Source organism: Anas platyrhynchos, chromosome 6, assembly GCF_047663525.1.
Source record: "Anas platyrhynchos isolate ZD024472 breed Pekin duck chromosome 6, IASCAAS_PekinDuck_T2T, whole genome shotgun sequence".
Taxonomy (NCBI): Eukaryota; Metazoa; Chordata; class Aves; order Anseriformes; family Anatidae; genus Anas; species Anas platyrhynchos.
The window spans coordinates 7,646,718-7,673,462 of NC_092592.1; the positions used below are offsets into that span (position 1 = coordinate 7,646,718).

General features: G+C 42.8%; 2 protein-coding genes and 1 long non-coding RNA gene across 6 annotated transcripts in view; 1 reads left to right on the plus strand and 2 right to left on the minus strand.

Moving 5' to 3' along the window:
* On the minus strand, positions 1–13,924 carry LOC101800344 (nucleolar RNA helicase 2). Of its 2 annotated transcripts, none has more exons than XM_027460760.3 (15): positions 13,729–13,924; positions 12,909–13,172; positions 11,620–11,695; positions 10,743–10,921; positions 9,342–9,459; positions 8,944–9,129; positions 8,240–8,385; positions 7,041–7,190; positions 5,148–5,309; positions 4,255–4,374; positions 3,384–3,457; positions 3,021–3,180; positions 2,625–2,759; positions 1,208–1,252; positions 1–362 (listed from the first exon to the last, which is right to left on the minus strand). In XM_027460760.3, exons 1-15 carry the CDS (start codon positions 13,831–13,833, stop codon positions 159–161), a joined length of 2,124 nt encoding a protein of 707 aa, XP_027316561.1. In that variant the 5' UTR covers positions 13,834–13,924; the 3' UTR covers positions 1–158. The 2 variants fall into 2 exon arrangements, with proteins under 2 accessions (XP_027316561.1, XP_027316559.1); XM_027460758.3 differs by having other exon boundaries at positions 12,909–13,175; positions 13,729–13,923.
* STOX1 (storkhead box 1) overlaps positions 13,729–26,745 on the minus strand; it is an 18,190-nt gene continuing 5,173 nt past the window's right edge. The window contains exons 1-4 of one of the 3 annotated variants that reach the window (XM_038181360.2): positions 24,248–24,770; positions 20,110–20,262; positions 16,016–18,311; positions 13,729–14,918 (exon numbers count right to left, since the gene is read on the minus strand). In XM_038181360.2, the coding sequence (XP_038037288.1) occupies positions 14,879–14,918; positions 16,016–18,311; positions 20,110–20,242 (2,469 nt within the window). In that variant the 5' untranslated portion in view covers positions 20,243–20,262; positions 24,248–24,770 and the 3' untranslated portion in view covers positions 13,729–14,878. Of the gene's footprint in view, positions 14,919–16,015; positions 18,312–20,109; positions 20,263–21,213; positions 21,695–24,247; positions 24,771–26,745 lie in introns of those variants that run through there. The other 2 variants (XM_005009090.6, XM_038181359.2) reach the window with 2 other exon arrangements.
* LOC140002868 (uncharacterized) overlaps positions 14,250–26,745 on the plus strand; it is a 23,611-nt gene continuing 11,115 nt past the window's right edge. The window contains exon 1 of the long non-coding RNA XR_011810438.1: positions 14,250–14,389. This is a non-coding gene — a long non-coding RNA (uncharacterized lncRNA). The remainder of the gene's footprint in view (positions 14,390–26,745) is intronic.

Consider the following 26,745-nt stretch of genomic DNA (forward strand, 5'->3'; position numbering starts at 1 on the left):
TTTTTCCCCCAAAATGAACATGATTTTGTTTATGACCAAAGTAGTACTGAAGAAAAGAACTGAATGTTTCTCAAAGTGGTACAAACGCCCAGGAACAGCCTATTTTAACATCTTATAAAATGCTGCAGTTCCGTTTTCCCACTTTGGGACTGTCGAAGTTAACGATCAAAGGCTCTGTCGTAACTCCGCTTCTGGCCTCTGCCTCTGAATCTGTTTCTTCCAGAGCCGCCCCGCCGCCCTCCACTCCTGGAGCCGGAGAAGCTTCTGCCATTTCCTCCTCCTCCTCCTCGCTGTGATTCTTCTAACTCAGGTAATTCATTCGCCACACACAAACGGCACTGTTTTGAGTCTTCCCATTTTCCCTAGTGCAACAAAGTCACATGTATCAAGTTATATTCCAGAAAGAAAAAATTCCTCATTCAATTCCTAATGCATTTCCTAATTATTATATTTGCTCAATTGAAAAAACAAGGAAAAATCTGTTAGCAAATACAGGGTATTCAGGTTTCTTTGTCAGTACTAGTTTCAAAACTTTAAGCATAAAAGCTACAGCTATCTGACTGTGCCTCAGATACTATAAAATAGAATCAAAACCCACATTAGAGATTTATAGAGCAGCCCTTACCAGTAAACTCTTTCTCCACCTCCCACTTATTAGGAATACCACTAGAATTATTACTGATCCAACAGTTCCCACCCTCCCATCCACGATCCCCCCCATCTAATCCAGAACTAAAAATTGGTTTAGGAACAAATGCTGGGGCATGGTATGGAGATGCTCTGAGGGATCTCCACAGTCTAGGGAATTTTGGGCATGGGAATGCTAACTCTGCCAGACTAAAACCTGATCTCAAATTCACTTTTCTGGGGAGAAGATTCTGCGGGAAAAGCAGCAGGGGGCAGAATGGGAAAAAAAAGGATCTTTAAGTGAAACACATTACCTACAGAGAGCAATTCAGGAGCAATAAGAAGGGGTAGATTGTTCACATCACCATTTGTTTCACTAGAAATGTTTCAAGCTACACATTTTTGCGGACAGGAATAGCTTAGGAAAAGGCCACTGTCTATTTGTTCTGTTCCTTTATGGCCAGCCCTTTTGGCCACTAAAAAAGGCAGGATACAAGCTAGATAACATTTTCAGCCTAACCCAGTACAGTCAGCATCATCTACAGTCTGCTGTTAGCAGAAACTCCAGTGAAGTACGTACCTCTATTTCCTTTTGGTCTGCCACAGGAATATCAAAGCAAACACCCTATAAAGAGAAAATAATTTCAGTGGATACAAATTGAGCCTTTGAATTGATTGCAGCTAAAAAGGAGTATAACAGAACCCAGACCTAGGTACTAAACCAAAGTTTTACATTTCCAAGTTATTTTTATGTTGACTTAGGATGCTTCAAAATCTTTGAACGTTGAAAGAGTTACACCAGTGTTTCACAAATCACCAACACTTGTACTTCCTTAATGTTTTTTCCTCAGATATACAATATTTTTTCTCTGCATATCCAGCACTTCATGGATTTTATTCTTTAACAAGCTTATCACCCTCTCCACTCCAAACTGTGGTCTATTAGCTTCTACGTCACTCATTTTTTAAAATTCTCTCAAAGTGGATTTTTTTTTTCTATACTAAGAAATGTATACATGCAGTAAATTGAACAGTTAGGTTCAGACTAAAGATCTCCTGAAGTTAAACAGGTACAATAAACTACATATAGGTTAAATAAAATCCATTAGTCATATGTTAAAAAGCAATTATTTGTCTGAAGGAGCAATTTGACTATCAGCAATTACAACTCAAGTAGGGAAAGCCATCCATAGACTGTTCCACACATCAAGTATAAAACAAGGCTGTGATCAGAAAAGCAATGGCAATAAAGGAAATCTCACCAATTAAGACAGCATTGAATACTAAGTATACATCAAAAATATATCAAAAAACCTCAGACAGATAGTAAAATAGTTCACTGGCATAAAGAACTGTCCCCTCAAGGTCAAATTTAAAATTAAGTCAGGAAACCTTATGAACCTATATATGAAATTCGTAAGTCAAGACATACGGGTTAACTTTTACAAAAAGATGGGATGTAAAAAGAGAATACATACAGCATCTAAAAATTTTTATTTTTATTTTTAAATAATCTTAGAACTGTTGCTTTAGTGTAGGTTGCTCTTTGTTTCAAGCTTTCTAGTTTATCACGTGAGTATCCTCAGTACTGGCATATAGACGAGCTAGGATTTTGATGGTTTGCTGAACTAGATACCGCCAACACCTGCCATTTTTACATCTCTCCCCCCCTTCTGGTACTTCCAAAATGCACACAGTCAACTTCCTTTCATACGGATCTTTATGCTTCTATTACATAGCAAGTTTGTACCTTTTACCTCTACTGCTACCCCTCTGGACATGCACAGTTATACTGAACTATCCTACCTCCTTAACATATCAGGGGAGCAGAGCCCTAAGCTGCTGAGGTGACCACTAATAAGATAGATTGAGGCCCATCCCTCTGTCAGATGATCCTGTCTTTATCAGAGTCTGGAATGGGGGAAGAAAAGCCCAACTATCCACTCTGCTCTAACTTTCTTACAGTAGCAGAAATACAAGTGAAAAAAAAAGCTTACCATTCTTCCCTTGATGAAGCACATTCTGTTCACCTTCCTATCAACATCATCACCAAGCTGTTCTCGAAGTTTCCGCCAAGCATAGCTCATGTTGTTTATTTCTTCAGAGCAGCGCAGTATCATTGTAACAAATCCCTAAAGAGTAAGAAATTGGGCATGTTCCATTCAGCCAGAGGAAGAGGCTTTAGCTCATCTATCAGACATGAGAAACCTGCTAATTTAGTCTATAAACTACATTTTCAAGTGGCTCCCGTTAAAGGCAAACATGCATATTTATAGTCCCTATATTCTCAGTTCCCATAAGGAGAATGAGGAGACTATTTTTACAAAATACAGGTATTTTTGTGGTGGTTTCATTTTTTTCTTCAGGACAAACATTAAGCTATATACACTTACAGCATCCGAGTTCAGCAGGGAGCGCTGTTCAATGGAAGTAGCACCTGAAATATGTGCTAGAGCTGCAGCCAGAGCATTAACTGGTCCCTTTTCTTTTATTAGCAACTGAGCAGATTCTTTGAAATAATCAATAGCGCTTTGCGGAACAGAATCCAGACATCTAAACAAAACCAAACAAAATTGTTAGTCAAGGAGAACAAAAGAAAAAAAAAAATCACACAGAGGTATCTACTTAGCTTTGGAGCATAAATAAAAATAGCAGTCCAAGACTTTAATAGTGATGAGCTTCGAAATGGCAATGAACAGTCTAAAACAGCCCTTCTGAACTAAAAAGATAAGAAGATACAATAAAGCTTGAGTCACCTGATAGCATCCTTGCTGGAAGCCTTTATTATATCTGTTGCAGTAGGAACACCAACACGCTTGAATGAAATGCCCTGAAATTCATAAAGCAAAATACAGATGAATGTTGCAAACAATAAATAATTCAGTTTTTAAAGAAAACAGCGTTGGACTCCAATGAAACAACCATTTAAATCTAATTTTTTCTTGTGCTTTTAAGTTTTCAAATCCCTACTTTGTTAGCAAAAATTACAAGGTTATAATTACAGGAAAATAACTTAAAAACCATTTATGTACCAGGTCAGTTTAAGGGATCTACTGGTCTTAACTGGAAGCGAATAGACTATTCTGATATTTTCCAGCAAAAATGAAGGCCTACAAATTCTAAACAGAACTATAAATCCAAGTAAATCAGACTAAAAGTATGACTTATGTTGCCTTTCTAAAGGCAAACCTAAGTTTTACACGTCTGTGACTAAACCATCACCTTAACTGAATGCTTTAGTGAGAAAACTATTGTATGGAATAGTACTGGGAAGTAACAGTTACCAAGAAAGCTGCACATCTGAAAATCATTGATCACATAAACCAGGGCAAACACTAAATGGAAAACCTGCTGGCTTTCCCCCCAGCCTCCCCTTCTCATTTACATGGGTACGGTCTTATGGCACGTGCTGAAAAAGCGTGGGCATGAGAATCTGCAGTGCAGTGCCCGCTTCACAGCAGTCTACAACATACCCAAACTCTGCAAGGTAACTGAACCTCAACGGGATGCTTTAGATGGTGTACTCTGTCATTGAGCTACACGAACAAAACGTGAGATGAGGATTTTACATGCTGCCCTAACACGTTACATTTGGGTGCTCATGAACAGAAGACAACTGTGGTTTACCGCTTTTTGTTCCACGTATCTTAACTGATTTTCTTCCTTCCGTTGATAAAAACAGATACAGATCCCAGTCCGGCCAGCTCGTCCTGTGCGTCCAGAGCGATGGATGTAGGACTCCACATCCTTCAAAATAAATAGCCTTATGACTTATCTCATCACTGCAATTTAATCAACTCATTGCATTCATATAAATTAGAAGTCATTACTGTTCAGCCTGAACAATGCACAGTAATTACAAGTGAGAATTAAATTAAAAACCATTATATCACTTAAGTCAGAAGAGTAAGCTTTCCCATAAATCCCCAGAAAGCATGGTTGGAAAGACAGAATTATGAGCACGGCTCAATTAGGTCTTGTTTTGCCATTACCACAGAGAACACGAGAAAACATTTTAAGTGTGTACGCCTCCAACAATTCCATTCCCTGTCCTGCATATCAACTTGAGAGCACGGTTATTGAGATATTAACAGTGAATTCATTGAAACATTAGCTCGTTTCTTGTAAATCCTCTTAACTTCAGCCAATGTTCCTACTGCTGGGGTCTCCTTCTCACATGTGGCCCTACTTTGTTAATCATTCTTGCAAGACAAAAAGCTTTTTTTCCCCAGTGTTCACTGCTTCCAGACTTGCAACTACCATATACGGCCTTGCAGTGAGAGGCTTCAGACAGCCTTAAAAGGCAGCATCGTAAGGAGCATCTTTACATATTCTAGGGACTGAAGCACACTGAAAAATCCTCAAATAAACTATTTTTGTGTATCAGGACATTCTCTACCCTCAAATGCAATGCTCATAAACTCTGTAGTGAGCACCATCACTTGACAATATTTACTATCTGGAAACAAGACTATTATCATTATATTATCAAGACTATTGTCATGAGACACCCAACCTACCTTTGGTGGTGAACTTTGTACAACCAGGTCAACTTCAGGGATATCTAAACCACGGGCAGCTACATTGGTTGCAACCAGAACTTTAAAGGCACCGTTTCTAAAACCTTTCAGCGTGATCTCCCTTTGCTTCTGAGGAATGTCACCATGCAATGACTGGCAATCCTGAAGAAAAAAACAGTGTTATTATAGGACTGTACCAAAATTCAAAACAGTTCTCCCTTTCATGGTCACTTTTGGTTACAGTACCTTGGTATACAGTACACACTGTGCAGTAAGATACAGAAAAACTAAACTGCCAGTTTATACTTCAGATGTCTTATGATACTTCCTTGGTGCTTCTAATTCATGTACCTCAAATACCTTTAACAAAGGTATGAAAACAACAGCAACATATATCTTACCTCCACCTCTAACTACCGTGACCCATGAAAACAACTATGCCCCAGCTTTCCACCCACATCCTCCATACAAGGCTTAGCTGTTCAAAAGCAAGCCATTTCCAATAATGTTCTCAGGCCTTTACAGTATTTGTTTAGTATCTTTTCCAAAATTGTGTTGCTTTTTAATCCCTCTTAGTATATTAATTTCCCCCACTACAAATTAAAGGATTAAAACATAAGTACTCCTTAAAAAAAAAAAAAAAAACAATCTGCAGCGTGTTTTTATCTAAATATTCTGAAAGGTCCTTCTGTATCACAGCAGCAACAAGTGCAAAGATTAAAACATACAGAAATCATTTTCTCTTCCATTTCCTTTCACCTCTTTTCTGCAGTTGATTTCCATGCTTTCCTCATGTAAACAAAATGGAAAAAAAAAAACAATCCTACAGACACCACAGAATTCAAAAACTTCTTCACAGTTTTAGATTAATGTTGCCCCACAAATGGAAGAGGCATATATTCTGTTAGTGAACATCAATATGCAAAACCAGAAACATCTAATGGTTTCCTCTCTTACCTGCCAAGATCAGAGCTCTGCAATGCCTATCACTAACACCACCAGTAATACAGGATAAGGCTCCACACTCAGGTTTAGCTGCTAGCGAGGACATCTAGGAGTGCAGGGGAAACACTCCTGAATACAATTGTGGCAGATGAAAAAGGTTCTGCTTTCCGTAGGAATATAATACTCTACAGCTTTTTTAGACATAAGTTAACCCATCTCCCTAGTGAAAATACATCCAGAAGTAGTTGCTGCGATACCACCACCAAAAAGGAGCATGCAGTGCCAGTGCCACAACATATCAACATTGCACCACTCCGTCAGCACGTTACTTTCCACCAGTGCTAGTGTGCTCTCGAGTGTTGCACCACAAACCTCAGGAATAAACTACAGCTCACTCACAGGACACAGCAGATGGAATTCTTCCTGCGCACACATCTTTTAAATTCTTCGTAACAGCTAATAAATCCCTTAATGAGACACAGATAGAGCCTGTGGTGTACTTCTGCTCTAAACCCTAATTGGGGCCCCCTGACTACACTAATTAACACCAGCTTCCTAGCTCAGTAACTGTTATTCCAGTACCATGACCTGTCATCCTAGCAGCTCTACAAGTTTGTTTCTGTGTTTTAATCCAAGAGAGACAGTTCTCTCTAAAGAAAAACAAAATAGCTCACAACTGCTTCATTTAGCATCAATGAAAAGATATTTTTTCTTAAGAGAAAAGAATCCTTTTTAGTCCAGTGTCTGTTAGAGCATCCTAGTCCTGAGAACTATAATGCTGAGAACTTCCAACCATTTGTTTAAGGTTTTGCAGTTTCGAAACAATCTGACCACCTGCAAAAGCCCACATCGTTCATTTTCAAAATCTCTCCAAAACTTACTCAGCGAAGGTCTAATATCAATAGAGGGTCAATCTATCTGTGTTACCTAATACAGATGATAAAATACCTGTTTGATTGAAGCATTCAGAGCCAGTTCGTTTGCATCCTTTTTGGTCTCACAAAACACAATGGTCCTCCCATGACTGCCACTGTAGACCTGAATGACATCTCCAATAACTGCAGCTCTCTGAGACCAGTGGCACGCTATAGCCAAATGCTGTGGAAAAGAATTCCAGTTTTTAGCTTACACAAAACCCACAAGATTCTTTAAAGCATTTGAAATTTGAAAATACAGAAATACTAAGGAGTTATACTATTTATTGATGGGCAAAACATTCCCAGAACATGCAAGACCCCTATATGGCCCTTACATGTACAACATGATCAGTCTAACATTAAGTGAAATAATTCGAGTAAGAAGTAGGTTGGACTCGGTGACCTTGGACGTCTCTTCCAACCTAGGTGATTCTGTGATTCTGAAAAAATGACAGTCCACAGATCTGTTTTTTTCCTTGCTTTAAAAAAAAGTGGAGATTATAAACCGTGTCTAGAGAATAGTTACAGGTGCAGGATTTTATCAAAGCTATATTAGCTACAGTTATATGTCAGATAAAGTGAAACAGTGTGTTACAAGCTTCTTTTGAGCTCAAGATTAACGTTCTTTCAAAACTGCCATTACAATTATGATGTGCCCAACTGATTCGTCAGAGTATCTGCTAGAGGTACCCTACACCTAAACAAAACACCTTTATAAGGTACAGAAAATGAATTCAGGCTTCTAACATATGCCTTGTATTCCTTGCCATGGTATTCACCACACAGCAAACAGAGGCCTAGTGAGTTATGATACCACAGGAAGTCTGAAAAAGCCTCCTGCATACTGAATACCAGAATTTGACTGATGCCTGTAGTAATTCAAAAGAGCCAGGCTGATGTTAATGCATGCCTTTAGCTCACAACTCAGAGATTAAGGCACACTGAATTTCTCTCTGAAAATCAAAATAACTGATAACTGAATTGTCGCTCTGCTATAGGTGCCTATAAGGTTACTAGATACCGTGACAATATGAAAGTTTCTAAACCTAGCAATAGTTTGAGTAGCTGTAGTGTGTCCTACACCTAAGAATTCATTCTAAAAACAAAACTTTCAACATCACCCCTGATAAAGTACCTTAGATGGCACCATTTATGTCAACGGATGACCATTTGTGTCGAAAAGGGCAAGGGATGAGGCCTGAAAACACTGACATTAGACAGATTACTCACTTCTACTGTTGTAGCAGCCTTCTGAGTTCTTTTCCCAATTAGGTCAATCTGCTCATATTTAGACTTCATGTATTTCTTAGCCACATCATACACCCAATGTGGGCAAGTTGCAGAAAACAGTAGCGTCTGGGGATTGTCTTCAGAATCTTAAAACACAGAAAAAATCATTTTACAACCTTTATATCTTTCATTTTACAGACATATACTAGTTCATTACACACTTATTACACATCTCGCAAAGGTCAAATCTTACTATCTGAGATACAGAAGGAAAACTTTTTTTTTCTTTAATTCATGCATTACCAACACCAGGGAAAAGTACTCTTGAAACTAAAAGTATTTTCAAGATTAGAGAAAAAAGTTACTTTGAGCTAAAATACAGTCTGCTTTCAAGTGATTAAAAGGGTAAAAGCTTCTAATTCCTTTCAACTGGAAAATCCAAGAAAAGCTACTAAAGAGGTGCCAAAGAAAGTTACCTACGGGCTCCTAGGTATTGGATTTTAAGCTCTGCAAAGGTCCTATGAGTGATTCCCAGTTTCACAACACTTCCTGATACTATACATGCACAGTACATTTCCTAGAATACACTACTCAGTCTTTCTAAATAAAGCCACATTACAACTTTCAGAAAAATATTTTTCGGTTTTAACAGACTAAAAGATTCCTTATATGTCCTACTATTTTTTTTTAACTTTCGATATTACCTTTCTTGTATGCAACTCGCAAAATGTCTTCTACTTGCTCAGCAAATCCCATGTCCAACATCTGGTCAACTTCATCAAGGACAACATGTTTCACCTTGCTGAGGTCCAGCTTGCCATTCTGAAGATGGTCTTTGATTCGACCAGGTGTCCCAACCAAAATGTCAATTCCACTTCTAATGAGATCAACTAATAAACAGGAAGGAGAAGAAAAGGAGTTAGCAGTGGACCGATGAGCTGTAGTTATTTCCCACCATAAAGAGATATTCTGCGACACTCACTGAATACCCCACAATTGTCCCCCAGAGCTTGAGCTAAAGGCTGCATTTGGTAAGACGTGAGTGCACTTCTTAAACACATCAGTCAATTGACATTTCACTTGTTAGCAATGTGTCACTTACTCTGTCCATTATATGGAGTTCCTCCATAAAAACAAGCTACCGTGAGCTTTCTCGTTATGTCCTTGAAATCTTTGGCAACCTGGTTTGCCAGCTCTCTTGTTGGAGCAAGAACCAGTACCTAGACAGAAGGACAACGAACAGATGTTCTCTCAACACAGCTTTCACCAGAACACATTAGACTTCTAGCCAACAGATTAGGCCCAACCACTATACCACTAACAAAACAACAAAAAAAGTTATCTAAACAAAGATTAGGAAACACACTTAAGTTTCTCATAACATCATTAACCTCCTTCAGCACATACTAGTATAGGACAGGCTTTTTTAAGTGAGTTAGACCAGAGGTACTTAGGTTTTCTTTAACTGCAGCTTTTGAACACATCAGATCAGCTACAGATCTTCTTCTACATGCACATATATTGTGTGAGTACAAGACCGAAGAAGTTGGGTAAGGCTTTTTAGCTTTTTTTTTTTTTTTTGATACTTTCTAGCAACAGAGGCTTAACAGAAGGACCTTTAAGATCCTTGTCCTGTTATATCTTTCATCATTGACAGACATTATACAAAAGTAAGAAGTGTACTATGCTGGATTAAGGCCTGAAATCTGTTCTCTTCTGATATTCTTAACTCCCTTGATGAAAGTTTTCCCTTCTCTGCAAACTGTACTGAATCTTAAGTCAGCATTCCCAGTCAGACAGCCAACACGACGGCCAGATGCAGATAAAACAGCGAGAATTAGTTTTGGAATAACTTTCAGGTAGCCTGTGAGATGGGTGACAAAAAAATTCCACTATGAATGACGAGGCATTGGCCTTTCTAGTTTTGGAAGGTATCATAAGATTTTTGGTAAAATAAATGTATTTCTGAGAAGAAAGCAGACAGCGCATAATCAATCTGCATTCTCTGGAGCAGGACGTTTAACATTTGGTGGTGGTGGTCCTACTTAAAAATTTTGTCTATTTTTTAAATCTCCTGCTGTTTATGTGCTTAAAAAAACATGCGTAAGCAGACAGCTATTATCAATCAAGAGAGTCGTTATTTTGTTCTAACTTGGGAGAAAAAACAATCATCCAGTGACCAGTGGGGCCAAACAGGTAAGATGGCTGGCCAAGACTACCTAAAGACACATTGAACCCCTCTAGTTTTTTCTCCCTGTAAGCAGAAAAAGCAATTGTTGAGAGGATAGAGCTACCGTGCTCTTTAATCTCAATCAGAGGGCATGAGGCATCACAGGATGCAGACAAAGCCCCAGTGAATATAACTTTCAAAGAAGCTTTCAAAGCTTGCAAAGAATGTGAGCTAGCTTATCCCTGCACAAATGTGAAGAACTTTTCCAGGGGGCTAACTCTGTGAATCACTCAATGTTAGACAACAGCAAAACCAGCATTCTAACTAAGTTACCTTTGGTGCACGGCCTCTTCTTTTTTCCTGCGAGTCTGCCTGAAGCTTTTCAATTAAGGGAATAGCAAAAGAGAATGTCTTCCCTGTTCCAGTTCGTGCTTGAGCAATTACATCTTTGCCAGAAAACACTGGGTGGAAGGTCTTCACTTGCACGGGGAACAGGTACGTCACTCCTCGAGCTGTGACAATGCGAACAGACTTCCTTAGCACAATCATATTTAAAGTCTTCTCACGTGCATTTCAGAGGTCACCCCAAGCAGAATATCCCACAACTCTACAGTAAGTCAGGACTTCATCATCACCACCACTGCTTCATGTAACCACAAAGCCATTTTTAACGAGCACCCTGAGACTGCCTCTCTTACTCTCCCCTGCTTCATACCGCCAGAGAGAGCTAGCTAGGACAGAAGAAGAAGTTACGAGCCTATAATAGAAGTCTTTAAACATCATGATTTTATTTACGTAACACTCCCCCCTCCTGGCTACAAAAAATCTCTTACCTTCAAATAAAATGCTAGTCAAAATCAATTCTTCTCTCAACCTCATATTAAGTCATACAACTCATGTCAGAGATGCTAAATACATCTGAATTTCTTTTACTTGCAATGATATAACTTTTAACCGAAAATTTCTCAATTTTTTGAGCTTTTATCTGTTATTTCAAGTTCCATTGTAATGGCTGAACCAGGCAAAACTGAACACAGACTTCTCTGTGCTCAAAAATGTATTTAAAGTTGGCGTTCAATACACTTTGCATGTAACATCGGTGCTGGCATACACACAATTAAAGCCCACCCCAAAGCTCACTGAGCATATTAAGTGCAAAAACATGACAGATAATTTACTTCCTGTGACCACATCATGCCAAGAAACTTACCTTGAAGAAGCTCAACAGTCCCTTTGGAAATAGGGAAATTAGAGAAAGCACCCTCCTTCTGCTCTTCAGTCATCTCCTGTTGGGTAAACAAGAAATCAAGTAATTTTACATGTGAGGATCAGATGACCTTCAGAAAGTTTAGGATATGGGCATGCACACTGGTGTCATAGACAAAGGTCAGTTTTTCCATAACTATATCACAGCCTTCTTTGTTTTACTTGCTCACTACCATCTTTCAGTTAGACGAAAGTGGTCTGTAATTTAAATTAAGGCAGTTTCAAATATAACGGTATAATAATGGAAAATATATAAATGAACTCTAATAGCTTTTAAATACATTTTAAGATTATATTTTAAGCAATTACTGACAGAGTAGATTGATATGGCTTGCTAGCCAACTCCCTACTTCCTAACACAGCACAGTAATTTACACGTACACAAATTGATCCCCAAAAGAGCAACACATTGATCATTAAATTCACCCACTTACTAGTGCATCACTTCAATTTACACCGTAGCAGCACGTTGACTAAAACGATAAGTGTGCTAAAAAAAACTACCCATGGCAATGCTGGGTGCTTTGCAAAGTGTCAATCACCACAAAAAACGCAAGCAACAATAAATAACGTGACTAAATAGACTTAAAAACAAATCCTAGGAATGACAATATTTCCCCCAACAACAACAACAAAAAAACACAGTGAACTATGTCAAGCAATTTTAAAAAGACATAATAAACCACAGGAAGGCTTAAAAATACTTACAGAATTGGTCCTATGATATACTTTATTACACTAAGAAACATCACCTTACAAAGCGCCATTTAGCAAGATAAGGTAGAAAGAAATTAACATATAGCCCTTATTTTTAAACCAGCTAAAAAAAGAAATGTTACTTCACCCAACAAATATCCACTCTATCAAAAATAAGTCAATTAAAATGTATTTCTGGCCATTACAGTCACATCCAACGATGCTGAATCCCATTAAAGTACCCTCTTGCTGCAGCTCACCAACGGCTGCCAACAGCTACAACAGCACTGGACTGTTGAAGGTAGGAAACCATGGTGATCTAGAACCTCAACGCTTTCAGAATTTAGAACTTTCGCAAATAATCGACAGCGATGGCAGACCAAGCAGCCTGAAAATTTACAGCAGAGTTCCCATTGATTGAGAGGGAAGGAGAAAAGGAAAAAAAAGAGAAAAAACATGTTCTCAATTTAACCTTGTCATAGCACAGGAGTTGAAAGCTACCCTGATAACTGTTAATAAGCCAGTTATTACTTTTACCTGCTCTTGGTCGCTGTCACAGTCCCCACTTGATGTTTCGCTGGAATTACTGGGCTGCTTTTTGCGGGCAGCCTTAAGGGTGAGGGAAGATAACCTGGCATTCTCCGGGCTCTCTCCTCTGGCATCACCGTTTTGCTTCTCTCTGCTCTTTGCTTTCTTGACTTTGGGCGGATCGAGCTCATCCTCCGACTGCTCGCTCTCATCCGTCTGCGATTTCCTCTTCGGAGCCTTGTCGCGCCGCTTGGCTTTCTTCTCTTTCTTCTCCTTCTGGGGAACAACACGCCCGTCAGCACCAACCCGCGCCTCGCCCAGCCACGGGGCACCGAGGCAGCACGGAGAAACGCCTGACAAGAGCCGGCTCGCCACCGGGGGCTCACGTAACTCCCCTAAACCCTCCCCTGAAGAAGAAAAAACCCCAAATCCCGCCCCCTCCGCGCATGTGCCGCCGGGAGCCGGCTTCCCGACGGCGGCACACGCGGCGCTGGGACCGGGAGGGGGGGCTCGGGAGGAGCCGGGAGCCCCCTGGAGGGGCCTCTCCAGCCGGGCCCAGCCCCGGTGGCGCGGCGGGGGCGTTGTGGCCGGGCTGCGGGGCGGCCGCGAGGCCTCCGGGGGGCCTGGCCGAGGCCACGCCGCCACGCACGTGGCCGGCCCGGTGCAGGGCAGCGCGGGGCCGGGCCCGGAACCGCAGCGCGGCGGCGAGGCCCGGCCTGAGGCGGCCGCCAGCGGACCCCTGAGGGGCGGGGAAGGCTCAGCCCGGCCGCAACGATCGCGAAACCCCCCGGAGCCGCTCCCCGGAGCCGCTCCCCGGTGCCCCCGGTACCTTGCGCCGCCGCCGGCCGTTGGCCGTGGCCGCCTCGCTCTCCATGGGGCTGTCGGAGCCCGCCTCCGCCCCGCTGCCCGCGCACAGCCGGGTGGCCTCGGGCATCGCCGCTCCGCTCCTCGCCGCCGCCGCTCCTCGCCGCCGCCGTGACAGGAACGAGCCCCGCCCCGGAAGCCGCCCGCCGCCCCGGCCCGCCGCAGCCAATCGCCTGCCGCCCCGCCCCGCGGACTACAACTCCCGGCGTGCCTCGCGGCAGCCCCCGCCCGCCTCAGCCTCGGTCGTGAGGCGGCGGCCGCCATTTTGGGGGTGCCCCTGCACCGCCCCTCGCCGCCGGGGGGGGGAGCGAATTGCGTGAGAGGAAAAAAATAAAAAAATAAAAAACGCAGGGCGCCCAGCGGGTTAGAGGGGTTGTGACCCTCCTCGCAGGCAGGGATATTGCCTCAGAATGAATCTCCTGGGGGCTTAAGGTCGGTAAAAGACCGCGCAGGCTGAAAGCAGCGCAGCCTGCCTTTAGCTACGGGAAGAAACCCGAAGGAGCCTCAAAGACCGAGTCCTGTGCGCCACACAGAGCCACGCACAAGCGAGCCTAGCAGCACTGCCGTGATTTCTCCCCAAAACAGTGAGGAAGCCCCAGGATTCATGCAGAGTTTGTGGTAACAAGGTGCGTGCCCAGCTGGTTCCTTTGCGGTGTTTGCTGACAGGGGAGAGGGAGCCTGGAGCCTGCCCCTGGGTCTGGTTTTCCACACAAAAAGTAAAAGTTAAATAAACACTTAGGAATTAGAGCATCAAACATTCCTGCACAAGTGGTGTAGTCCTGTTAGCGCAACACATACCCTTTCCAGATTAACAAAGGGATCTGAGGGAAGTGCATCAGTCCTCACTTTTATTAGACACAGGGATGCAAAAACTAGAGGTGAGAGCCACAGAAATGTGCATTAGATCTCCACACTTCTAACAAACAGCTCTGATTTAGAAGCAGCCTCACACTGTGACCAGTCATAGCTACAGTACGGTTGCATTGTTACAAAGAAAAAAGTTTACATAGCTCATTAAAAAACTAATCAAACATTCATGACCACAGTTAGCTGAAGCAAGGAATTTTTTGGTGACTGTCCTCCCACTCTGTCCTCCTTTTAGCATTGTTATTCTTTTAGAATTTGGCAGGAAGCTTCATCTTCTTTTCAGTCCATCTAAAACAACAGAATTATTAGATGTCAGACCTCATACTCTAAAAATAACCTGAATTGGCTTTGCTTCTGGTGCCTCAGGTGGCATCGATACAATCAGAATGACCCTTTAAACACTTTTTGCTGAAGAACAACCAAGAGGCTTCAAGTGTCCATGTCCAAATAACACACCAAAATTCTGCCTGAGAGAGTGTACAGCCAAAAAGCTGCTTAAGAAGGGAGAGAAAAAAAAAACACTTGAGCAGAATTTCCTTAAAAATGGTAGTATGTGATTTATTCCTTTGTGTACAGGTTTCTCAAGGTGACAGTAAATCTCTAATGAGAACTTGGGTGGTTTAATTGTACTTAAATACCAGTCATTTAAGGTCTTAAGAACATATGATGCTATTAAAAATTGATATGATTTTTTTTCCTCACAGCTTTTCATTTTATGTTCCTGTCTCTTTAGTTAACAGTTTTGCAAGTCTTACCCACATGCAACTATGTGAAATATTTTTTCATACTTGTTTGTTTTATTAATGAATTTTCAAAAATCCACCTGAAAAAGTTACCTACTTATGAAGGGAAGAGAAACCTCTAGGTCAGGTGGTGGTCACGTTCTCCATTCTGTTGTGAGCAATTCTGATGATACTTTGTACTTTAAATTATGATTGAACACCTTTATAAAACACTTTTTATTCTTTGTCTACAAGCGGGAGAACTATGGCAACATTGTTAATATTACATGGTAAGATCAATGCAAGCTGAGCAACATTGTTAACAGGACCATATTGAGTTTATTCATTACCATGTTTCATAACATTTCTGCACTTGTCTACATCTCCTTGTGCAAAGCAGAGCTCATAATAATTTCTTGTCTCATGAAAGCAAAATATAAACTGCAGCATTTGTATAGCGGACGTAGGGAGAAAGTTCACATAAAAAGACATGGTAGAACTCTGCATTTTGAGTATTTCTGGGTCATAACACTTAAGTTTTTAAACATAATAACAATTTTGTCATTGTGGAGAGGGATCTATGGTATAAAGCAACCAGTCTACCTAAAGCTGATTGTTAATTTGAAGCTAAAACAACTAACACAGTCACATGTGTTTTCTTACCTTGGGGAGTCAATTCCACTGTCTCCTGTTATGCTGTGGTTTTCTGTCCCCTCTGTGTGATTCTGTCCTGATAGCACAGTACCCGCGTTCTTAAAAACCAGACCTTTCTTTCCCGGGGGGTTTCTCATTTCTTTGGTTTGTGGACCCAAAGCACGGCATGCCACTGCTTCTCCTGTCTCACAGGGGGAGTCCAGCAAAGAGTCAGCCTCGTTGGTGCTGCAGAAATCGGCTACAGCTGAAGCCTTCACACAGTCAGTAAGGCCACTTTCAGCTTCCTTTCTGTGAACTGTCAGAAGAACCTGACTGCACAAACAGCTTTCTGCTGTAAAGTCTGGGTTTTGATGCTTTTTTGAGCCATCCAGTGATTCTGCAAAGCCAGCACAGCCGTTAAATCCCTGGTGTCCAGATTCAGGTTTATTTACAGTTGTACTGTATTGCGTTGAACAAATATTAACCTGGGAGTTTGTTAGAGATGGCCCCATCTCTTGCACAGCTTTGTTCCAGTCCCTTGTACCTGGAGATGCACGGCTAGGAACCAAGTGCCATGGTTCATTGCTTTCAGAATTGTCACCCAGATGCAACAAGCTACCATTGTCACAAGCTTTCTGGTACGGAAGATAGCCCTTACCAGTAAATCCTTCACTTTCCACCTTCAGCGATCCAGGATGGCTGGCGCACTCATATTTAAATATAAGGTCATTCTTTTTATCAGTCTTCTGTCTGTGTTTCACACCAAATTCCTCTACCCGGCTAACATTGGTTGTACAACGTGAAAGACTGACATTCTGAAACTCTTTTGCTGTTTGATCCAGTAACTCGCATACAGCGGCGGCTTTGTACCTGCAGTGCTTGTCTTTCAGATGTAGTGAATGCTTTGCTGCTTCTTTACACATACCGTTATCCCCAGTGTAGGAGTGAGGGGATTTTTGGATATCCCCACGACTCATTTTGACTGTTCCTCTGTGGATGTTGTCTTCAGAAATAACGCTCTCCACAAAGTGTTTACTGTTACCGTCTGTTCGCAAAGTGCTGCTTTGTGGATAACTACAGCTTCCACTTAAACTGTCCTGCTTTACTTGGAGGGAGGACCGATTATCCCGTAGTAATTTGCTTTGCCTAGCATTGTCAGCCTGCATTTCAGCAACTGGTTGTTCAGCTTCATATTCAAAGGCTTTTGAGGAGTCCAAGAAACGGGGCCTTTGCGAGCCCCTCTCCTGCTTTTGAGTCCTGGGCTTCAGCTGACTGTTAGCACGAGCTCTGTACCCTTTGGCATAAACGTTGTGTCTCCATGAGAGACCCTGAAAAGGGTTCTGGATCTGTTTTTTATATATGACGTGGGATTCCTCCACTACATCCAGCGGCTGGTGGGTCATGGTAGGCAGTGAAATGTTCTCTTCCAGTTTCTGTTTTGGGGATGTTAGCTCAGGCATGGGAGATTTCCTGTTGCTTCTGCTAATTTGCTTCTCTCTGTCTGATTTGGTTTTCCTGCTGTGTTTTGCTGTTCTAATTTGTGTCTTTGGAACACACTCTTTTGAAAGATGCTTTTGCCTGAGGGTTAACGCTTCAGCAGAGATACCTTTACTGATACTTCTTTTCCTCTCCTCAAATTTTTGCATTAATTTTGTGTGCTTAATCAAATTATCAACCGTGAGGGTGGGGTTAATACGCTTGATGATTTCATGTTCAATATCACGTGGCATATTATCCAAGTTGTCTTCATCTCGGACTGGCCACTCCTTGGGAGGAAACTGGGCTGAAAAGGTAGAGAACTCCTTCTTCTGTTTCTCTTTTTTGGAAGTACTTCTCCAGAAAAGGCCAAGGCCAAATTTTTTGCATTTCAGTTTCTCTTTGACTGATGTCAGGGATTTGGTGGTGTCCCAGGAGTGGTTTTCAGCAGAGGCAGAGATCACTTGAGTTTGAACTGAAGGCTTCAACTCACTGCGGCCTTTCTTAGCTCCTCCGTTAGCTTCGTGGTTCATTAGTTGCCGATATCTTCGGTCACTTAGCATATTCTGGTCAGGGAAACAATGGCAGGATCTGTAACGGGATACGGTAGGAATGTTTTCTTTCACTGGGTCTGCACAGCTCTCAGCATTTACAAGGCAACTGATGGAAGACAAGGAGCAGCAACTGTCCTCCAGTAGGACTCTTTTATTGCCTTCTGGGGCATCATTTGCAACGAAGTAGGTGTTGGGAGTGACGATGAAGTATCCTTCTCCTGTGTGATAGATTTTCCTTTCTTTAATTAGAGCACCAAGGATATTGTATAAGATTTGGTGGGAGGGAACTGCAATGCCTACAACAAAGATAGTACAGATATTTCAAATGAAAAATAAGTTTTCAAATAAAATGGAAACTGGTTGAAGAAAAACTTGCATGTAACAGACCTGGAAACAACTCAACATGAAATACCCAGCGTATTTAGCTTGCGGGATTCAGAATCAGTTTGCAACCGAAACGTGAATGGGAAACACTCAATTTCGACATGAAAATGCCTGATACCACGGGACAAAGAGCGGGATTTATTCATTTTTTAATACATCACCAGCAATTGTGCTTTCACCCTGCCACATCCCCGTAGGACTCCCCGCAGGACAGGGACAGCCCCAGCTCCGCAGCCAGCAGCCGGTGCCGATCCTTGCTCGTCCCTTCCAGCTCGGATATTCCGTGCTCAGCCCTGAGCCGGGGACAGCTGAAGCAGCCAGGAGAGGGCAGCACACAAACGCCATCCCGCCGAGGGGGCTGCAGGCCTGCCAGCGGCGTAAGGACCAGCAAAACCCTTTTAACTCTCTCAAGGCCATTCCTCGCTGATGAGGGAAGCTCGCCCCTGAGGAATAAGGTAAAGACAGCGGCGTTTCTGGTGGTCACGGTATTCTCTTTTGAATAAGCAAGGATGTCCCTGTGCATCTGTCAGGATATGATTTTTGTGAGACCTTCTGCCAGGTAGGAGCCAAGCCATGTGTTGTTCAAAGCATTTGCCTCTGGGCAGGTTATATAAGAGCAGCTTTCATTCCTCTTTCTCAAGCTTCTGGTACAGTTTGGTCACGTTACAAGCGCTGCCAAAATTTACCTCACTGAGACTGGTCTCAGCTGCTGGTTTTCCCTCAGGTGTCACATCATTAGTCTGGTGACACCTGACCAGCCGCCCCAGATGCTGCTCATCTCCTGCCCACAAGAAGGAAGACTTCCAGCAAGGTACAAACATAGCAAGAAAAATGTTCTCTCCCTCTACAGACTTGGGGAGTACGGCTTCTGGCTGAGCTGAAAATGCTACCTCGTGGTGTCTCAGTGCACATGTGGACTGCATCACATTCCTGGCAGCTTTTGGAGCCAGTTTATGGGGTTGCATTAAAAAATTTTCCCAGTAGTGAAAATGCTTACCAGATCAACCTGTAACGTTTGCAGAGCTATAAGACTGCGAAGAATAAAACGAGGAAGCTCAGTATGAAACCGGGGAACCTCCTGCAAAGGGCTATAAGGAGCCTTTACGGAGACACATGCACACGCACCCCTTCAATACTGCAGATTTAAGGGACGTTTTTCATATTAAAAGAAACTGCAGCATTTAAGGGAAGAGAATCATCAGAAGAGCTCATTAAAGCTCATTTGGTGTAATTAATTTGCTTTCAGGAATTTGACCAACAATCCTGATTCTGCGGGCAGCTCCATTTCAGGTACCAGCCACCAGGTGTAGCTCCCCTACTGTAGGCCCCTTTGCCATCAAAATCAAACGTGTTCCTGGCTCTTAAAGGAGGATTCAAAGCCTTACTGATCTGGCGGTCTCTGCTTTATGCTTTTCTAGATCTGGCATCTCAATCCCTCACCTGTTCTTTCCGACCCTTGAGAAAGGGCATGCTCTCAATGTCCTAACGACCCCAATTTATTAACATCTGTAAAAAGGATCATCGTCAAATCAATGTTAGGGATGCTCACAGGCTGATAAGGATGCCATACATATTTGTGCACTCTCCCAGTTGCCTGGTGGTTTGTAATCTTCCACATAGTCAGTTTTACTTGTGCACATTCATTGATAACTTGCCCCGTATCATGATGTTGCAGTCACTTTTAAAAGGAAGAGGAAACGAACATTTTACCTGGATAACTTTTCACTAACTGCTCCACCAAAGTTTTCTGTGTGACCAGCATTTGATCTGCATTCATGTCTGATATGGCACGGCAGATTTCTTCTGCCAGAGGAAGAGACTGTGGCAGTGAGCAAGGATTCATGAGAACAGGGAGCACATCACCTGGAGTCCAGAAGGAAGGAAAAAGGCAAAGAAAAAGTTGTTTGAATGGCACAGTGCTTCATTTTTCTGTTAGCCACGATTATATGGTGTTACTTCAAAGCAAGCATCTTATCCTCAACTACTTTTATTTCACTAACTACTCATCAGTATTTCTCAGAGAACACAAATGTCTCTAAATACTCAGTGTGTTTTTGTAATGAAGGCAACAGAAGGCCACCTTAGGCACATCAGTTTGTTTGGTATTAAATTCCAGCTTAAACCTCCATTTAGCTCAGTAAACAGGGAGATCACAGAATCACAGAATTTCTAGGTTGGAAGAGACCTCAAGATCATCGAGTCCAACCAAATGGATGAGAGAGAGAATTAAATCTGATGACTGTTTACAAACAAAACCATGCAGAACCTGTATTTCTCTGAGTAGCTAGTGGAAAAGGTCAGCATCCAACATTCTAAGCACAAAATCTTTTCACCAGATCAGAATACAGAAGAAAAAAGACCAGCAACAGGCCCTAACACACAAATTGGAACAGAAATGGTAAATTTTCCATTTTTAGACTGGGCTCTAGAACTAGAGATTATCTACTGGACTGTACAGAGAACAAAAATGCTTGCTATAACTGACAAACTGGTTACAATCATAATTTGTACTTCTTCACCACTGCACACGTTTTTTAGGCTACATCACCTGGTCACGTCTCTTGGTCAGAGACAACAACGCTGTCCCCGCTTTGCATAGCAAGAGCCAAGCCCTGCTCCCCCGGCAGCACTGCAGCCCCAGCCCAGCCCCTGCCCAGCAGAGCACAGCGCACCCCCTGCCAGCAGCTCAACAGTTGGAGTTTTCATTTCCCTCCCTCTCACAAGGACAGGATACTGCGCTTGGAATGATGTAGGAAAATCCGAAGTAAAGACTTTTCCTGAAAGCTGGTGACAAAGAATGAAGCAGGGACTTACCTGAGGTCTGTGCATACATTAAGACTATGACTGTGTACACCCCAGACAAAACCAGGCGTTTTTCTATTCTTCAGGTAGACCCACGATCTGTTCTCACTACCTGGTGGTGTTTCTTGTTCTCTCCCCTGGTCTGTGTTGCAGAAAGCCCCTGGGTTTGCTCAGCTGCCAGCTCATTACTTCACCGGGCAAAAGCTAGAGTTAAATGCTAACAGCAATTCTCCCACTGGTGAGAATTGACAGCTTCGATTAAGCAATGTTCAGATTTAACTAAACTGCAGTTGGGGAGTCTGTTGGGCGACTCTGCAACCTGATATTTATCCTTTTGGCAGAAAACTAGAACACAAACATTCCTCTGAGTAAATGAATTAAGCAACAGCACTTGGAAAAGCTTAAATCGCTCTTGACCTTTGTTTTACAACTGCAGTTAGGCTCAACAAAAAGCTCTCAGAGAAAAATCCTGGCACCCAGTTTCCCCAGTGACGTTGCTAGGACACTCCTTGCAGGTGCAGGAAGCATTGCAAGGTTTCTTTTTGTATGGGAAAAGACTGTCAGCAGTGAGTAATAACTCTTGTGAACACTTTGCTGGCTCAGCTCTCTGCTGTAGGCACGCAGAGCTGCAGCCAGTTTTACCATTTGTTCCTGTAGAGCACCAAACTGCTAGGGAATAAAACACCAAATGTAATGGAAATGTATTAATGATCTTTATGAATATTAATTACCATGCCATCATTGTCCACATCTGTGTCACAGCCTCAAATCCCAGGTCTCTTCCAAGGAGAAGCCCTTTCAGTATAATATTTAAAACAAAGTAGTAAACAAAAGCCAGCTTGATAGCAAAGGGAAGAAACATAGTATGCTTAGTTGCTTTATAGTTTTTATAAGGACTTGCTTACAGTGACATGCAAGGTACCTGTCAGCCCTCAAGGAACTCAGGGTAAGCCTCTGGGTTGTTTAAATACAGCACAGTTCCCGTTGCACGCTCCACAGCTCTTACAGAATCACGTTTACCAGTCCCCAGCAAGGCACTTAGCCAGTAGTCACGTATTATTGTCCCTCAGTTTGGTTTACCATCCTATTCAAATGCTGCTTATTACTTGGACACCCGAAACCCAAGAACACCCTTTTAGAGCACATATCAATCGCAGGGTGGGCAATCACCTGTAACACGAGCACTGGTGCACAGGAAGAGCCTCCAAACTCAGGGTACAGGAAAGTCTCCGGGTATTCTTGACCTGCACAAAGCGATTTTTTTGTTCCATGCCTGTAACGTGAGCTTTACCACTTTTCACTGGGTTGTTTAACCAGAAAAATGTGTACAGTGCAAGTTTTTTCTAGGTAAAAACAGGCTAGTCCTGAGAAAGCGAACAGAGGTGCATTTTATTGCATGAGAGCTCGATTTACTTCTTAAAAGCTGGGTTAAAGAATTTACATAGCAATAAAAGGTTAACGATAACTGATTAGTTCTGGAGAAAAATAAATGCCAATCAGCAATAACCTCCACTACATGATTCCACTTACATCTGCTGAGACACAACACCTGGAAATTACATTTAATAGCCAGAAAAGTCTATCTAGGACTCTATAATTGAGCATAAAATCCCACTGATCCTGTGCCTCTTTGCACGAGAGCCCTAACCTGTTTGATTCGCTTCACTTTCTGCAGAAATGCCAGAGGAAAACTATGAGCAAGTACAATTCTCCTACAACTCCAAGGCTTCTGCTTTTCTGTAGACTAAAGTGCATCCCGGTCACATTTTATGGCAGTTTATAATTAAAAACTAGGAAAAGTTTTAAAGAGGAAAAAAGTTAAAAGGAACATAGAAAGTTTGGGAACTTTTGTAAAATCTCTTTTTGAACATTTATGGAGATTTTAACCCTTACTAAAGGAGAGCATTTCTACGTAGATTCCAAAGACAGAGTTAGGAATCTTAGCTCGCTTTCAGTTACAAGCACATAACCAGGAAGCTCTATTTTGGCATAACCATTGTGTACCAGACCCTCTGTTCAGAAACATCTCTTTACTGATGCGAAGAGCAAATAGTTCAACTCCATTAAAAACTGTCAACTCTTGCAACATGTTTAATCTGTTACTGAAACAAGCAGAAGCTCTGAAGAACATCTTTCTGTTTATTTTGTACAACTCCCTGAGAGAAACAAAACGACTGTCAGCTCAGGTCACTGACACTTCATCAGCTGGAGCTGCAGGAGCAGCTGCACACACTTCAAAGCGTCAGGGTTCCGCAACCACTGCAAGGACACTCCCAGATCACAACAATTAGGCAATGTCCTCCACTTAGAGCCAGGGGCTGATGTTTACAGATGGAGGATGAGGCCATGCCACAAAAAGAGCACTTCTGGGTGTTGAAGATGAGCAGGCAAGTTGTCCAGTGCTTGAAGATGTGTTTCACCCAAAACAGCTGTCAAAGCAGCCACCTCACAAACCACGTAAACGCATCTGCCTCTGGGTCACCCTCGCTGTTTGCAGCCTAACTGGCAGAGAAACTGAGCTGTGAGCAACAGCACGCAAGACTATTTTTTACTTTAACTCACTTTTCAACCAACTCACATACGGCATTGGATATATCCAGCACAGCTGATAGCAAGAAGGGTCATCATTAACCATTTCAGCACCCAATGTCTGGCATACAAGGCAAATTGATTCAAAAGTTGCATTGCAAGGAGGTAAAAATAATATAAAACAAAAAGGTCCCTGGTAAGCTGCAAAACCGTGCAAGTAGCCATGGAGGCAAGCAGTAGCAGAGGAACAGCCAAGTCACTGGCAATGCCTCTGGCTCCTGTAATTGTCTGCAGGTGCTGCCAGCCAGAGCTACAGGATTTTGACACAAGCACATCTTTTCCACTGGGCCTGGTCCAAAAAGTCCCTTCTCAACCCTGGCATTTCTCCAGTGAAACCGCTCAGCTTTTTCCTTGCTCCCAGCCCTGCCCTCTCTTCTGCGGTAAATCTCAGCCCATCCAACTAGCTCTTTAATGTCAAAATCTCTGGTCTAAGAAGTGTTGCTGGTTAGGTACTTACCCGTAGAGCAAAGGAGGCTGTAAAAACATCATCGTGCTGTTGTGCATTCCTGCCTCTTTTCACCGAAAGGTCAGCTCAAACTGCTGCTGTATTCCCAAGTCTGACTCCTGTGCTGGGAAATGTGCCGTCGCACAAAAGGCACTCACAAAAAGTGTACAGCTTAAGGCAACAGGCATGGGAGTAAAATGTAACTACGAGCATGTCTCCCTACCCTAGGTGGAACAAAATTCACTCCTTTGCACGGCCCCTGGCTTCAGCTCACATTTACCCCAGCCAAGGAAAGTCCCACACTGGTCTTTTAGACTAACAGCATGCACAGAGCTCTTCAAAAGAGAACACAGCCCCCTGCAGAGGGTTCCAGCAAACCATGAATCAGGGGACAAAACAGCTATTGCGTCCCACTCGCTCCCAGGCAACCCTTGGCCTAATCCCACCCACAGCAGAAAAAGCTGCCGGAGAGCTTGGTGCTGTTGTAGCAGCCCTCAGAGCAGGGCCACTGGCTGTCAGGGAGGGCAGGAGCCACCAGCACACACACAGGTGGAAGGAAGCAGCTCTCAGATCCTGTTTCAGGCCATATCCCACTGCAGGGAGTGTTGTCATTCAGCTGAGAACAAAGCTTTGATGGTACATGAGCAATTCACACCTGTCTGAGAAGCCCATGGTGTTGAAGGATGTGCGCAGCCACTTTTAGCTTCCTCTCTCCTTAAAAAGAAATACAACTTTAAAGACAAACCCCATGCGAAAGACTATGCTTCTGCACCAGGGCTTCAATTCTGTGAAAACTGGGTTGCAATTTATGGCCCAGAGGAAAAGGAAAAAGAGAGTAGCACGTTTGCCATCACAAGAGGTCTCAGAGGAGTTGTTTGGTCAGTGCAGAACTAACAGCAGTAGTTTGGATCTCAGGATACCGGCCCAGAGCTCCCAAACCTTTCCCCATGGCTTTGGGGCTATTATACTCCCCTTCCATACTTCAATTCATCTACATTTCAACCAAAAGGAAGTGGTAAATGGCAAACAGAGCAACTGAGCACCTCCACTCTGTTAAGAAGACTCAGTAAATATATTTTTTAAGAGCCAGTTGTGGAGAACCCTTGCTGCGAAGGCTGCTGGGTCACACAGAGCAAGGTGAAGCCTCCCACAGAAGTTACAAAGATGTGCAGGTGCCTGTGGGATACTGAAGATGTAGAACAGTTAATGGGGGAAAGTAAACGATGCTGTCCATGAAGTACCTAAGCAAGTGTACGTTAGGGCAGGCTAGCTTTATTGCAATATTTTTTGGGGGGAACAAGGAAAATATTTAATAACATTAGCATAATTCTCAACCTTAGAAACTCAGCATATAGCTGGCCATAGAGCACAAAGGAGAAATCCAGTATCAGGGTGGAAGGGGGTACTAAAAGGCAACATTTAAAACCTCATTTGGGAGTAGTTCATTTGTTTTAGAAAAGCAGAATAAAAATTCACAGAGGCTCAGTTTATTTCAGTTTAAAAACAAAACCAAAAACAGCTTTTTGGCTTTCAAACAGACTGAGGTTGCTAACCAAACAGCAGTCATGCCACTGCCCAGGAAGCTTTCTGCTTCGGTACAAATCGGGCTGCTCGCAGGGAAGCTGTGAGCTGCCAGCAAACGGACCATGGTTTGCCACTGATGCATCAGTGCAAGATAAAACATACTAGGAAAAAAAATGGTTTATATCATGGAGTATTTCCAAGGGTTTCACAGTATTCTCACCAACGTGGGCAGTTCTACATACCGAGCTCTCTGTTAGCAGTAAACACTGCGTGAGTCACAGCAGTGATGCACAGCACTGGCATCTTTGTTTTAGCTCTCCCAGGAGTGTTTTTATAAAATACAGTAAGGAATTGGCAGAGAGTGGCTCTGGGTGGATGTTGTTTTGGCAATGCAGACACCTACATCTCTCTAACCTAATGGTTAAAAAAATAATAAGAAGAAAAGCCTCTTGCAAGTATCACAGCAGTTTTATCGGGCTAAAGAAAACCACGCTGCCGTCATCCTGGTTTGGGAGGACCTGCCAGCAGCCCCTCAAGAAGATGACAGAGCCAAGCTCTGTGCAGCTGTGCGTGGTGTGAAGATGAAGGACAACAGGCATCAGCTGGAACGAGAGAGGTTCAGCCTGGCTATAAGGTGTTGCAGGAAGCACGGCCGAAAGCACAACAGACACCACTAGAGTCAGATCATGCTCCATTTTATTGCCCGAATAGCCTAACTTTTATAGTGAACTTAACAGGGGCGGACAGTGTCTCACACAAGATTATTGGTCAAAAGCACTCAGACAAACAACTACAAGAAAACAACCCCACCTGCAAGAAAACAACCCCTTGTGATTAGCAGTCACGTAGACCTTGTCCGTGAAGCCAGCTACTGGTTACAATATTTTTCTAAATTCCTCAGGTGGGCGATGTGGGAACACTGTCATGGGAACTTCTCATAGTTGCCCTGGTAGCTTGGTTTGCTCAGCTGCAGCAAGCCATGGGAT